We start from the raw sequence: 12801 nt of genomic DNA on the forward strand, positions 1-12801 counted from the left end.
CCAATTGTACTTAGGTAAAGCCAGTGTCTTCTGTTGCAAATGGAAATCAAGTCAATTTCTGCATATGCTATTCCTGTTTTTAAATATAAAATTGTAACAATTACTAGAGTTTGGGAATGAGATTATATTTATTTTATGGTTTGTAAAGAATAAACATAACACCTGCTCAGAGCCCACTCCTGCCAAGAGCTCATGCCTAAATAGTATTACTTCAATGCTAAATGAGAAATATTCACAAGCCCTGCTTAGCGAGTGCAGCAGTGACATCCTCGGCCAGGGTGGCAAGCTGAGGGGATTCGAGCAGGTTGATGCTTCCCGAAGAGGAGACGTTGCTGAGTCGCCTGGGGGATGCCACGCTGGATCTGCCCGGGGACTGCGTGATGATCTCAGCTCCGTGGTCCACACGGGCCTTAGCATGCTCTCTGAAGTTCAACTTCTGGCTGTCAATCTGTTTAAGACAAGCATCCATCCTCGTTAATTCAAGCATCTTAACTAACCCCTAGATCTTTTTCTATATCCCAGAGCTAATGTGAATGTCACTTCTACTCAGCTCTGCCATCCCTACTTCCCCTATGTTCAGGTCTTTAATCTGGGACCCATGTTGATGAAGAGTATTTCAGAAGAATTAAAAAAAAAAAAGGCGAGACCACTCATGACCTTGTTTCTTACCTTGACATTACCACCTCCAGGTACGTGGTGAGCATTGTCAAGCGAACCGACTTTAGCTTGGGCCTTTTCTTTGAAATCCAGTTTTACACTCTCAATTTTCACACGTCCACCACCTATGTGAGGAGAAAGGCTTTTAAATGCCTTGCTAAAATGAAATCTTTTATTAGTTGTGACTATTTCCCCAAAATGATTATAGTAGATAGACCATTGTAAACCACAAGCTTAACTAACTCGACTAGCCTCTGACCATAGATGTGAAAAAAAATCTTTTAAAATTTCTAGTCCATACCATTTTCCACATGTCATCCAAGTAGCCGACATCTTTTTTGTACCATGATATGGATTGCTTTACATATTAATACCTTTCTCCTCTATCCACTGCAACATAAGGTATCAGAGGGGCTTTTCGTATCTGTATAATAAGTAATCTGTGACTGCAGGTGCTGACCTGTTTCCTTCATATTCTCCGTAGATATTCCACATTCCACGGTAACCTTGTGAAAAGCTTGCTGTTGTCAAGGATCATTGTGCTAACACTTCTTTATGAATTTAGTCATCTGATTCAATTATTATAGAAGAGCTAGATTTAGGAATAGGTGGGAGTCCATGACAATAGTCTTTTATACCAGTAAATCCCTGCACAGAATATTTCCTTGTCTATGTAAAATTTTTCTGTGCATCAAGACCCCAGGTGAATTTGAATAATTGTATACTTACTATCTGGAATTAAAGAATGCAATATTTTCTTTTGTATTCTGGAAAAAAATAGGCAGTATGACCAAATACCTCAGTCATACTGTTGACAGGGAAGTACAAAGTCAGCTAAGTATTTGTAGGCTTGAGTTATAGACAGGGGAATTGTGAAAACAGGCAGAATGGGGCCAGGTCCCTGCTGCCTCATGAATGACAGAGAAGCTAAAGCCAGGGTAGCAGCTCTGAAACTACTAATAGAGATTCCATATAAGTAATTTTAATTCTTTGACTTGCTTTATGAATACCCCTTGCCAAAGCAAGTCAAAGAATTAAAATTACTTATATGGTATAATACTTTATTATACCCCTGATTTCTAGACATGTTTCTAAGGCATTTATCCATTTTAAATCTTATCCTTCCTTTGTTTTTCAACTAATAAATCTTTTTAATAATCTTCTCCCGATCAGCAATCTTACTGGGCTTAATTGTTCTTCCACCTTGTTTCTGATAACATGTGAGACAACGATGAATGGGAACACTCTAATACCTGGTTTAATTAAGATGTTAAGCATAGATGATTAAAATCAATTGCTTCCTCATGTTATCCTATAATACAATGATATATAAAAATTGTATCAAAATTTCTCAAGAAAATTACAAATTTGATAGTTGTCCATTATTTACATATGAGTGGAGGTGGAATTTAGCAAAAATAGATGTAATATGTGATACTCAGAAAAACAACTCAAAATATGTTAGAGTCACATTTGAAAGAGGGGAAAAATCCTTAGGAATTAAGAATATAAACTCGACTGTAGAGCACTAGTCCCATGACATATTCTAGAAAATCAAGAGGTCCATCGTCAAATACGTTGGAGAAGCATTTATATTCTGCTGAGAATGTACAGATCTTATTGACCTACTAAAGGATCTGAGAAATTCAACAGATAAGTAAAATTCTTCAGCTTTGCTTAACCACAATCCTTATTTCACTTAACGTAGAAAAACAATCTCATGAAAAATTGTTGGAAATGCTGCGTTAAGTCCATGTAATTATGTATGAACATATGATCGAAAGCATTTTATAGACTATATATTTAGAAAGAGCTGCAATAAGCATGTTGAGCATATAGAGATAAATGTATATTGTAATTTTTAACCTGTCCTATGATATATGGCCTATTTTTGGTAATTGAGTTTACTTGTCCAAATGAAGATGTCCAAATTTCTAACTTAAGTTTCTCTATATAAAAGAATTAAGTATCAGGATATTGAAATGTCCTTCCAATTGGGTATTTCACAACAACAAAACCTTTGCCTGTCAACTTCTTGAATCCAATATAATATTTCTCCAACTACTAAAAGCATTTACTTACCTGGCCTGTGGCGGATGTTCTTCAGAGAGCCACATTTGGATGTCACATGGCTTAGGTCTATCTTCTTAGTAACAATCTGTACCTGTGTGAATCACATAAAATGCTTAAAATAGTTTAGATATGAACAAGCCCCCTAAGTTCATACATAAAATCTAGAAACATGTCCAAACTCACAACACACTACAACATATCCAGGAACCCAAACTGAAGTACATACACACATAGGGCAACATAATCTCCCACATGTCCTCCCAAATGTTTGGTTGGAAAGAAGGACCCGAGTTAAAGAAAATCCTAAAACAGAAGATTGTATTAGTAGAAAATAGATCATGCCACGAAGGGGACAGAAACACCTGGATTAATAAAGCAAGAACGAAGCCACATCGTGTTAAACCTTTCCATAAGCAAAGAGCCAAGTGAAGAGGTAAATTATTTTTTCAAAAGTGATTTTTACATAAAAGTGACCAACATTGCTCACAGTTACAAGAAAAACAGCGTTGCTTTATGTTACAAGAAGAAAAAAAAGCTGTAAACATGCTTTTCTAAAACATTATGTCTCAGCTAATGGAATTTTTCTTGTGCACCAGATTATTAATGAGAACAGCATTTTCTTTTCTTTTTGTGTTTTGTTGAAATTATTTCCTCTCCCAATATTTAGAATAGTGCTTCTCCAAGTGTGGCTCATTGTCCATTTGCATCAGAAGTATGTGGGGATGACTAAATTGGATGCTGTGGAAATGGGGCCAGGGACTCTGTGTGTTTGAATAAGTGATTCTTTTCTAGAGGAAATTTTAAGATGATTGTTTTGGAAGTTGGAAGCTCACCTACTTATTTTAAGTTTGTTAGTTATCTCAATTTATCCCTTTTTACTTAGGTATTTTGGGTCCACCTTCTGATCACTTCAAGTTAGTTACTTGGACTGGCACTGTTTCTGTGAGAGCACCAGGTGGTGAGACTTACAGTTAGGCCAACAGGGCGGAGGGCAACCATGTCCATGTAAATAGTGACCCTGAGGCTTAGCCCAGAACTCTTGGAGAAGTCCATCAAACCTGGCTATGGACTTCCCATGACAGGGAAATTTTTATGCTCCGTGGATCAACTTTGAACATCAGGTGACAATTCTTGATAGAAGTCACTTGCTCCTCTCTCCTTTCACTGCTTGACTCCATCTCTGTCCAGTTCAGGAGCAAGGAGCCAAAAGTTATTAGGCAGGTGAGAATTCTGGTTTTTGTACTCTCAATTATTGGAGTCCTGAATGGCCAGAACCTAAAGTTTAGGTGACAGGATCTGGCTTGAGTTTGCCTGTTTCAATTCTGCCTCAACTAAGTTTGAGAGATATGGATTCATCTTTCCTTTTCTCTCAGGATATTATGTCCACTCAATTTAAGAGACAGGAAATATACCATTAAGACATGTTTGCTGGGACTTGAATCCTTTCACTTCAAATTAGATTTGACCCATACTTCACCAATTTTGTGTTATTCAAGGGATTTCTAACTCTCATGAATGATTTAGCTCAAAAGACTGACATCACACACTGGGTATTTTAAACTATATCAGTCTTTGCCTCAGGAGTAATTTAAATGGAGCTAGAAAAGTGTGTGCCCCGGTGACTTCTGCAAGGGAACGGAGATAGCATGAGGAAATACCTTGGGCCAAAGGCCAGCAAACAAAATTGGCAAGTGAAGTGGGTTTTCCAACCCCCTGAAAACCATAGTGCACTCCAGTAAGGTTTTGTTTCTTCAAATGAAAGCAAGAAATTTGCTGGTGATCTTAAAGGGAAGAATGAGAAACCCATCACCAAAAACGCAAGGCTGAGGAAAGGAGACAGGGTGCTGGCTGTGCAGATGGCTCCACGCAATCAGGACAGCTTTCTAACAGAAGCTGCTACTTACATTTCCGCCCCCAGCAGAATGTGTGATGTTATCCTTGGAACCACATCTGGACTGAACCTTGCTAAAATCGATCTTCTTGTTTAAAATCCTAACCTAAAAGGAATTGGAGGTAACTTCATTGTGCATTTTTCTTTCAACATGCTGGGTATAGGGAACCAGAAAGGGTGGTGCCAAAAAGGCTCCAAACTCCCCTCCACCTACATAATCATTTAAGAGAAAAACAAACACTAGAACTAAAGAGCAGATCTATCGTATGAAAATGAGCCTCTATTGTTCTGCACTCCCAAGGGCCAAGTGCTCCAGAGCCTTATGTATCCCAGTGGTAGGCAGGGATAATATGGAAGCAATGAGAGGAAGAGAAAATGAAAACTTGGATCACCTGGGAGAAGTAGGCTTCCAATACTGTGGGCAACAGTGAGACTCAGGTTTACTCTATGGAAGGTCCAATAGTTCAGTGTAGTTCAGCCCAGGATCCTAAAGGAGATGCCAGTGCCCTACCTGCCTCTCTTTAACCCTGACAGTGTCAGCATCACCATTATAAATCATCTTCTCTTAATTGTATTATTGGGTCTCATGGCACAGGGTCTAGTGAATGCTACAGGTGAGGGTCCTCATTCATTCAGGGGAAGAACCCCTGGTTTCCTAAGAGGGTCAACAAGGAGGCTTTGGGCCTTCCCTGAAGGCTTGGCTCAGTGGCCTTTTGAAATGCCTCTCTGAAAACTGCTCATAAACAGCCACTGCCCTTGGATGGTGGGTGTGGAAGCATTCTTTCCATCTGCAGAAGGTAGAAAACCAAAGAACTTTAGTTAGCTGGCTTGTATGAGGTCATGTAGTCCAGGCCTCGGGTGGGTCCAACAGATTTGAGGTTAGGTGTTTTATTTCTATTTTCAGCAAGTTCAGTTTTATCTTGAAGACAATAGCAAATCCAGATCTGGAAAGATATTACTCTGGCATAATATACTAATGTGCAAAGTAAAACTCTTGTGACGTCTTGATGTGCCTTTTGAATTCTGCATGGTGTAGAGGGCAGATAAGCAAAGTTTGCACAGAAATAAAGGTTTATTTTTGTTGTTTGGTTGGTTCATTTTATTTTTTCTAAAGCTACTGTTCTTCCCTTCCCCCAATAGCTAAAGAGAAATCACATCTTCAATGCTTTATGGGACAGTTTATCCTCTTATTTTTTTAAAAAAATAAAGCTAAATAAATTTATCTTAGATATACAGCTGTGTTACATCTAGTATTACATCTCTTGATCTTTTAAAAAAGGATAAAAAATTTCAAGAGGACATGAATTCTGACTATTTTTAACGAGACAAAGCTTAAATCGCAGTGCCTGCCTAACTAACACTGACAAGATAGCTGTCCCTGATAGCAAAATATCATTGGCAACTCTCATTGACAGCCCGAGGAAAGGGCCTCTTGTCAAAATCTGAATTCAGGAGACGTGATGATTGGGCCACACTTTAGGGCATAATAAAAATTCCAGTTTCATAAAAGGGGGTATATCACACACAGTCTATATCTAACAATAAGTGTAGTTGTAAGCTAAGAATTTCATATAAACTATGGTGCACATACCTTTGAGTCAATAGACCGCCAACTTTGAGTCAAAGACCATTACATTTCAAACCACAAAAAAATGTATTTTAGAAAGGAAATAATTTTTATTTAATATGCCTAATAATACTTTTAATTTTTATCCATGAAGATCTAATTATTTGGCAATGAAATAGAATTCATCTAAGCCAGTTTTTCTCTCTCATCCTTAGGAATATACAGGGTCTCATACTGCATTAACAAATTTTAAATTAGAGATCATTGGAGTACCAATCAAGCCACTCATTACAAAGTGATCACAAGCCAAATGTTAAATCTGATTAACATGCTGCAAAAATGGAAATTCTAAACTTGGCTGCAAGAATCTGACTCTAACATTTAATGACTTTTTGACAACTTTTATGATTGCCAAAACAAGTTATTCAAACCCAAAGGGATCACACACATTGCTAGCATTATTTAGAGATAATTTAAATCTTAAAATCTTAAAACTTAAATGTCGACTTCTGTTGATTTTTTCTGGTGTTCTAGATAGTCACAGATTTTCTAGTGAAACAACTCGCTGACTCTTTTCAATGGTAGACTTGCTTAACTTATGTCGGCTCAATCTATAATGTGAAGCCGACCTTTGACATGCATTAATGGTACATTCTTTACATATTTCCATATATGCAATAGCTACACAGTATATTGCTTTTGTCTAAAATGAGGCCAAATATGACATGCACCATCTTGCTTGATGACTAAGTAGACAAAACAAAACCCCTTTGCTCAGTATGATTTACCCTCTAGCTTGACAACTTGCACCTGAGTACCCACCTTGTCTGTGTGACTCACATTTATGCCTTAGAAAAATTACAAAATACTTCATGCCAAAGATCTCTAGGATCATTTGCATTAATTAACACTCAGAGAGTTAATTCCACAAATACCAGCATTTGTCACAAACCTTTCCATAAAATAAAATAAAAATAGATGGCTGCTGTGAAGGATAAAGTTTTGGCAATGAAATAGAATTATCCTTCTAGATTAGTTTTGTGTGTGTGTGTGTGTGTGTGTGTGTGTGTGTGTGTGTGTGTGTTTAAATCAGAGAGTTGAGTTTTAACTCTCTCTGTTCTATGGAAAGATCTAAATCAAATTTCTTTGAGAAGAACTTTCATTGAGCTTTTGTTTTCCTAAAGCATATGTCAACAGAAAATTATTTTAATATTTTAGAGACTGTCTAAAAATATAAATAAAAAACTTCTATTTGGCAAATTAACTAATTTTCTATATTCATGATATGGAAGAAAAATATTTGAATAATCATTACCCAAAATTAACTCTATAACACATTTTAACTTTTGTTATTTTCTTTTATCCAAAGGTTTACTTGCACTATTAATGCAAAATGGGGTGAAATGAAAGAGAGGCAATTTTTTTTCTCCTGCATACTTCACAGTGGAAGTGAAATCAACTGGATCATCTTCCTAAAGCTCTGCCTTATTCAAAATTCTCACCAACTCCCTATTTCCAATTAAATGCATCAACGTTTCTCAGCCAGGCAACCAGGGTTCTCAGCAAATCTGATTTTTGAGGCCTCTCTTAATATTCTTACATTTTAGGCCAGACTGTGTTTACACCTTCAAGTTCATCCCCATGCTTTCATTATGTTATTATCTCTTGCTAGTAGAACCTGTAACAGATCATCTTTCAAGGTTCAGTTCAATCAGTCCAGCCACAGTGGGAGACTGGCAAAAAAGGATTTCAGTATCATAGGAAAATATTGGTGACTTACTTGCATACATAGTTGACAAATTACTATCATATTCTGAGGCAAACCATAGATATGAGATCTGAAAGTGACCTTATAGTCTATTTATTTTTTATTTTTGTTAATCCTCACCTGAGGATATTTTTCCATTGATTTTTAGGGAGAGTGGAAGAGAGAGAGAAAGACAGAGGGAAACATCGATGTGAGAGAAACACATTGATTGGTTGCCTCCTGCACATGCCCGACCAGGGCTCGGGCTTGGGAGGAGCCTGCAACCAAGGTATGTGTCCTTGACCAGAACTGAACCTGAGACCCTTTGGTCCTCAGGCTGATGCTCTATCCACTGAGCCAAACCAACTAGGGCATAGTCTATTTAAATGAGATGGTGCTATATAAAAAAAACAGGTATTATTTTGTTGCTTCTATTCTACAAATTAAGAAATCTGAGGACATAAGAGGTCAGTATCTAAGGTCATACAAAATTTAATAGAAAAGGGGGACCAAGAACTCAGCTCTTACATCCTGGTGCAATATTCTTTTTGTTTAATTTCTTTATTGATTAAGGTATTACATATTTGTCCTCATTCCCCCCATTACCTTCCCAAACCCAAGAAGCTAGAAACATCAATCAGAAAGGATACATGCACCCCTATGGATATATGTTCATAACAGCACAATTTACCATAGCTAAGATCTGGAAACAGCCTAAATGCCCATCAGCAGATGAGTGGATTAAAAAACTGTGGTACATCTGGTGCAATATTCTTTAAGACAATATTCACTGTGGTCTAAACAGGGTAAGTTTCTTTGGGTAACAACTGTAATGGCATAGGCATTCACACTTATTCAACAATCACTAGAAAGAATCCATCTCACCATGCATATAAAATACTACAGTCATTCTACTTTCAAAAATATTTTATTGAGCATCTACTGTATACTGAGAACAAGATGGATCTCATCTCTATGTTTATAGAGCTTATGGTCTAGTAGGTGAGACAAGATCAGCATTAAATAACTATACAATGGAATGCTTAATTACAAATGTGGTGAGAAGGACTGACTACAGTATGGAGTGTATATTCAGAGGAAAGAAAAGATGAAGAGAGACCACTTAACAACTACTGCAGTGACATTAATAAGAGATAACGTAACCTGTGCTATAGTGGTGCACAATGTATTAAGAGCTATTTAGGGCACCAAATCATTAGTTCTTCAAGATGGCCAGGATATGGGATGAGGAAAAGGGAGATGAAAAGATGACTCAGATTTTTGATTTGGTAATAGAGTCCTAGTATTTAAGGGTAATAATATTAAAAATAATAATTCAATGTGAACCTTCCTTGCTGTTCCTAGAACCTGCAAGGCCTGCTTCCACCTCAGGGCCTTTGCATGTGTAGTTTCTTCTGCCTGAAATACTCTTCCCCAGTTATTCGTATGGCTTATTCCTTCACTTCCTTGGAGTCTTTATTAAATATCATGTTCGTAGGCCTTTCCTACTCATCCTATCATAAGAAGCCCTATATGCCAGATGTGGGTAATGGGAGAATTTCTGTTTCTTATTTTGTGAAAACATAATTTCCCCTCAAAGTATCCTAAGCCTTTTCCTTGGCTTTATTTTTATCCTTCATACTTAGTGTTTTCTTACATATGTTTTTTAATACTTGGGGGCCCTTTCTTTTCCTTCTAGGATATAAATTTCATGAAAGTAAGAATTTCAGGAATTGTTTTGTCCAGTTATGTTTTCAGTACCCAGAACATAGTATAACACTTAATAGGTACTGGATAAATTATTGAGTAAATAAATGTGCTACTTTGAGTTTCTGAGTTGTTTTAAGGATGCCAAGGTTGATATTAGAATTAATATTTTATTATTGATCCTTGATATGATCTGTAGGAATTCACAATTTAGCTAACTAGTCTCTATTTTAAAACCTTAATTTTTAGAATTATTTAAAAATAATCTGTCATTGTAGGAGAATATAAAAATATGATAAAAATGAAGCATAACTTTTCAAATTTAATGGTCTCAATTTTTCAGTAGTGTATTTATATAACATAATTTGCATTAAATTATTTCATATAACTATGTTAGAAGTTCAGAAGCTTTAAATTTCAATCCTGATGTGATAAAACCTAGGCTTGGAAATGAGTGTTAAATAAAATTACCATTTTCATGTTGTGCAACAAAGGTTGAAGCAAAAAACAACAGCACAAAGACTAAGGTATAAAAAATTGCATACTTTGTAGACAAGTGATTATTTATTAAAAGGTATAGAACCTGAATTTATAGTGCAGCCATTAAAAGTTGAAATTAGAAGTCCTATATGTCAGATGTGGGTAATGGGAGAACTTTTGTTTCTTATTTTGTGAAAATATGAAAGTTAGACCATAAGAAGCTGAATATCTCTGATATTTAATGTTCCTTAATTAATTTCTCTAAGAGATAGAAATTAGACTTTTATTTCTAGAATGTAAGGGTATTTCTTAGGTTCTAGTATAATGGATTTATGTAAATAAACATTTAAAAAACACCAACTAGCAAAGTAATAGGCTGAAAAATTCTACAGGAGTCTTTAAGTCAAAGATGAGTACTGTTGAACAGGAGTTTCTTGCTTGGAGATGCCTCCATCTTTAGCCCAGCTGACCTGAAAATGACTGACTGATACATGCATGAAGTATATAATTCACAAGGCAATCCATCAAATCCATAGAAATGGCCTTGTAGAAGTAATCATCCACCTAAGTTCTCTATCCAATAATCTGTAAATTATGGCCTTGTGAAACTACCCCATTAGTAACTTTCAACTATCATAAGGGTAAAAAAATTATGCAGTGTATACTAATCTTCATAAGACTGATTAAAAACAAGAAACCTGTCAAAACACCTACACATATTTCATATAAATCAATGTGCCTATCAGAAATACATAGAAAAGGTATAAAGTGTCATTCATTGAGTTGTTGACTAAATGTTTTTATGCCATGCATTTAGAGAAATTATTTTCCCTAACTTTGTTTAATCAAGTAATTGTGTTCTTAAAAGTAATGTTATTTATTCTACAATTTAGATTTAATGTAGATTAGGGAGCTAACTATATTTAGATAGTTTCAAATCAATGAACTTAATAAGATAGTCGTACCTTTGTCTTAAGTTAAATTAGCCAAGATCACTGTCTACACTGAATCCAGGATTGTATATATTCTTTCCAATAGACTGAATTTGTTTCATCTAAAAAAGATGAACTTTATTGCTTCTATCAGTCTCCTCATACCTTCAGCTAGGTTATTTATGACATTAGGCATTGATTTGCCTCAGTGAACTAAGCCATTGAGCAGAACAGCCTCTTGCCAATAAAAGACAGGACTTTAAAAGGAAAGATGATGGCTAAGAGCACAAAACCAATACATCTAGAAGAGCAAAAAATTTACAAATGGGGGTAAATAATAAGGCTTCTCAACGTGAAAAGTTGTTGAATTACCAAGACAATTAATCTTAAATAGGGTTTTAGAACAACAATTGTATTAATCAAGACCATATAGAACTGTCTATTTATTATCAACATGAATATTTTCCCTTTGCAATGTTTGGGTAACATCAGCCAGAGAAGAAACTTGGTAAAGCATGCTCTGATTTGGAGTGGAACATGAGGAAATCGTAGAAGACGTCATAGGAAATCCTTGGGGAAGAAGGAAGGAGGTGAAAAGTGGAATCACTAAAATATAGTCAGATGAGCTCACAGTCAGGATCTAAAATAGAACGCTGTCAATTTATATCAGAAATGCAATTTTAATCTCTCAAGTTAAAATCCATAAGGTAATAGAGATACTTGTAGAAAAGATCTGTTAGGCAACCAAATAAAAGTTTCTCTTATATGGTCACAACAACTTTTATCCAATAGTAACCAGAAGAAATAAATATGTCAGGTGATTTTCATTATATTTTATATGCTAGCTTTCTCGGATAAGTTCCAAACTCTTGGCAATAAATCATAACCAGTAACTCCACCTCCCCCTTTTTTTTGTAAGAACTGTTAGGTTATAATATAAGGAAGGCATCATAATAATTAGTGGGATTTTTTTTACCAGGCAGCAAATATGTATTCATATGGTTCTTACCTGCCCTCCTTTAGGCTGGTACTTAATGTTGTCTGTTGATCCGATTTTAGACTTGACATTCTTCAGGTCTGGCAGTGGTTGGTTAATAAGCCGAAGCTGCTTAGGAGTGGCAGGAGACTTTGGAGGAGTACGGATGATGGCAACTTTCTTCTCACTGGGAACCAAGATGGCAGATTTGGGGGTTCCTGGTGTGTGAGGGGTCCTGGGATAGCTAGGGGTTCCGGGAGTGCCTGGGGTGCGTGAAGAGTAGCTTGGTGGGGTGCCAGGAGTGATGGCGGTTGATCCAGGGGTAGTAGGTGTTGAAGTGCCACTTTTTCCTGCTCTGCGAATCGGCTCTGACCCTATATGAACAAATAAAAAGCAAAACCAAAAGTTCAGCATTAAAAAGCTCTCCTCAACGTATCCTTCTTCTCATAATTGTTAGAATTTACAATGCATTAAGTTTCTGAAGTATTTAGAGTATCTATGAATCACAATGCTAAAAAATGTAAGCCTCCTCTTTTAGGACCATTATCTGGTACATTTTTTTGAACATGCATTGCTGTCAATGCAAGAATAAAACTTGAGTTTTCCTGATTTGTTCTTCTTACTAGTAATTATATTATGAATGTGACAAAAATGATTTTTACCTGGGTAATCATTAAGGCATATGGATCTGCCGTTAGCTGCAAAAAGAGTCTGCCCTTAATCTTATGTGGGTCCTTATTTCCTGAAGTTCCCTCACATAGTATGCAGACC

At 36.2% G+C, this 12801-nt stretch overlaps 1 protein-coding gene across 30 annotated transcripts in view; it reads right to left on the minus strand.

Annotated features, from left to right (window-relative positions):
* Positions 1 to 232: 232 nt before the first annotated feature.
* Positions 233 to 12801, minus strand: part of MAP2 (microtubule associated protein 2) — a 55204-nt gene continuing 42635 nt past the window's right edge. For 24 of the 30 annotated variants that reach the window (XM_054723026.1, XM_054723024.1, XM_054723017.1 and 21 more), the window contains 4 exons: positions 12064 to 12404; positions 2740 to 2821; positions 670 to 782; positions 233 to 448 (listed from right to left, as the gene is read on the minus strand). In XM_054723026.1, coding sequence (XP_054579001.1) covers positions 233 to 448; positions 670 to 782; positions 2740 to 2821; positions 12064 to 12404 — 752 coding nt within the window. Of the gene's footprint in view, positions 449 to 669; positions 783 to 2739; positions 2822 to 4634; positions 4728 to 12063; positions 12405 to 12801 lie in introns of all 30 variants that reach the window. The other 6 variants (XM_054723019.1, XM_008145219.3, XM_008145218.3 and 3 more) reach the window with 1 other exon arrangement.

Source organism: Eptesicus fuscus, chromosome 11 (genome assembly GCF_027574615.1).
Source record: "Eptesicus fuscus isolate TK198812 chromosome 11, DD_ASM_mEF_20220401, whole genome shotgun sequence".
Taxonomy (NCBI): domain Eukaryota; kingdom Metazoa; phylum Chordata; class Mammalia; order Chiroptera; family Vespertilionidae; genus Eptesicus; species Eptesicus fuscus.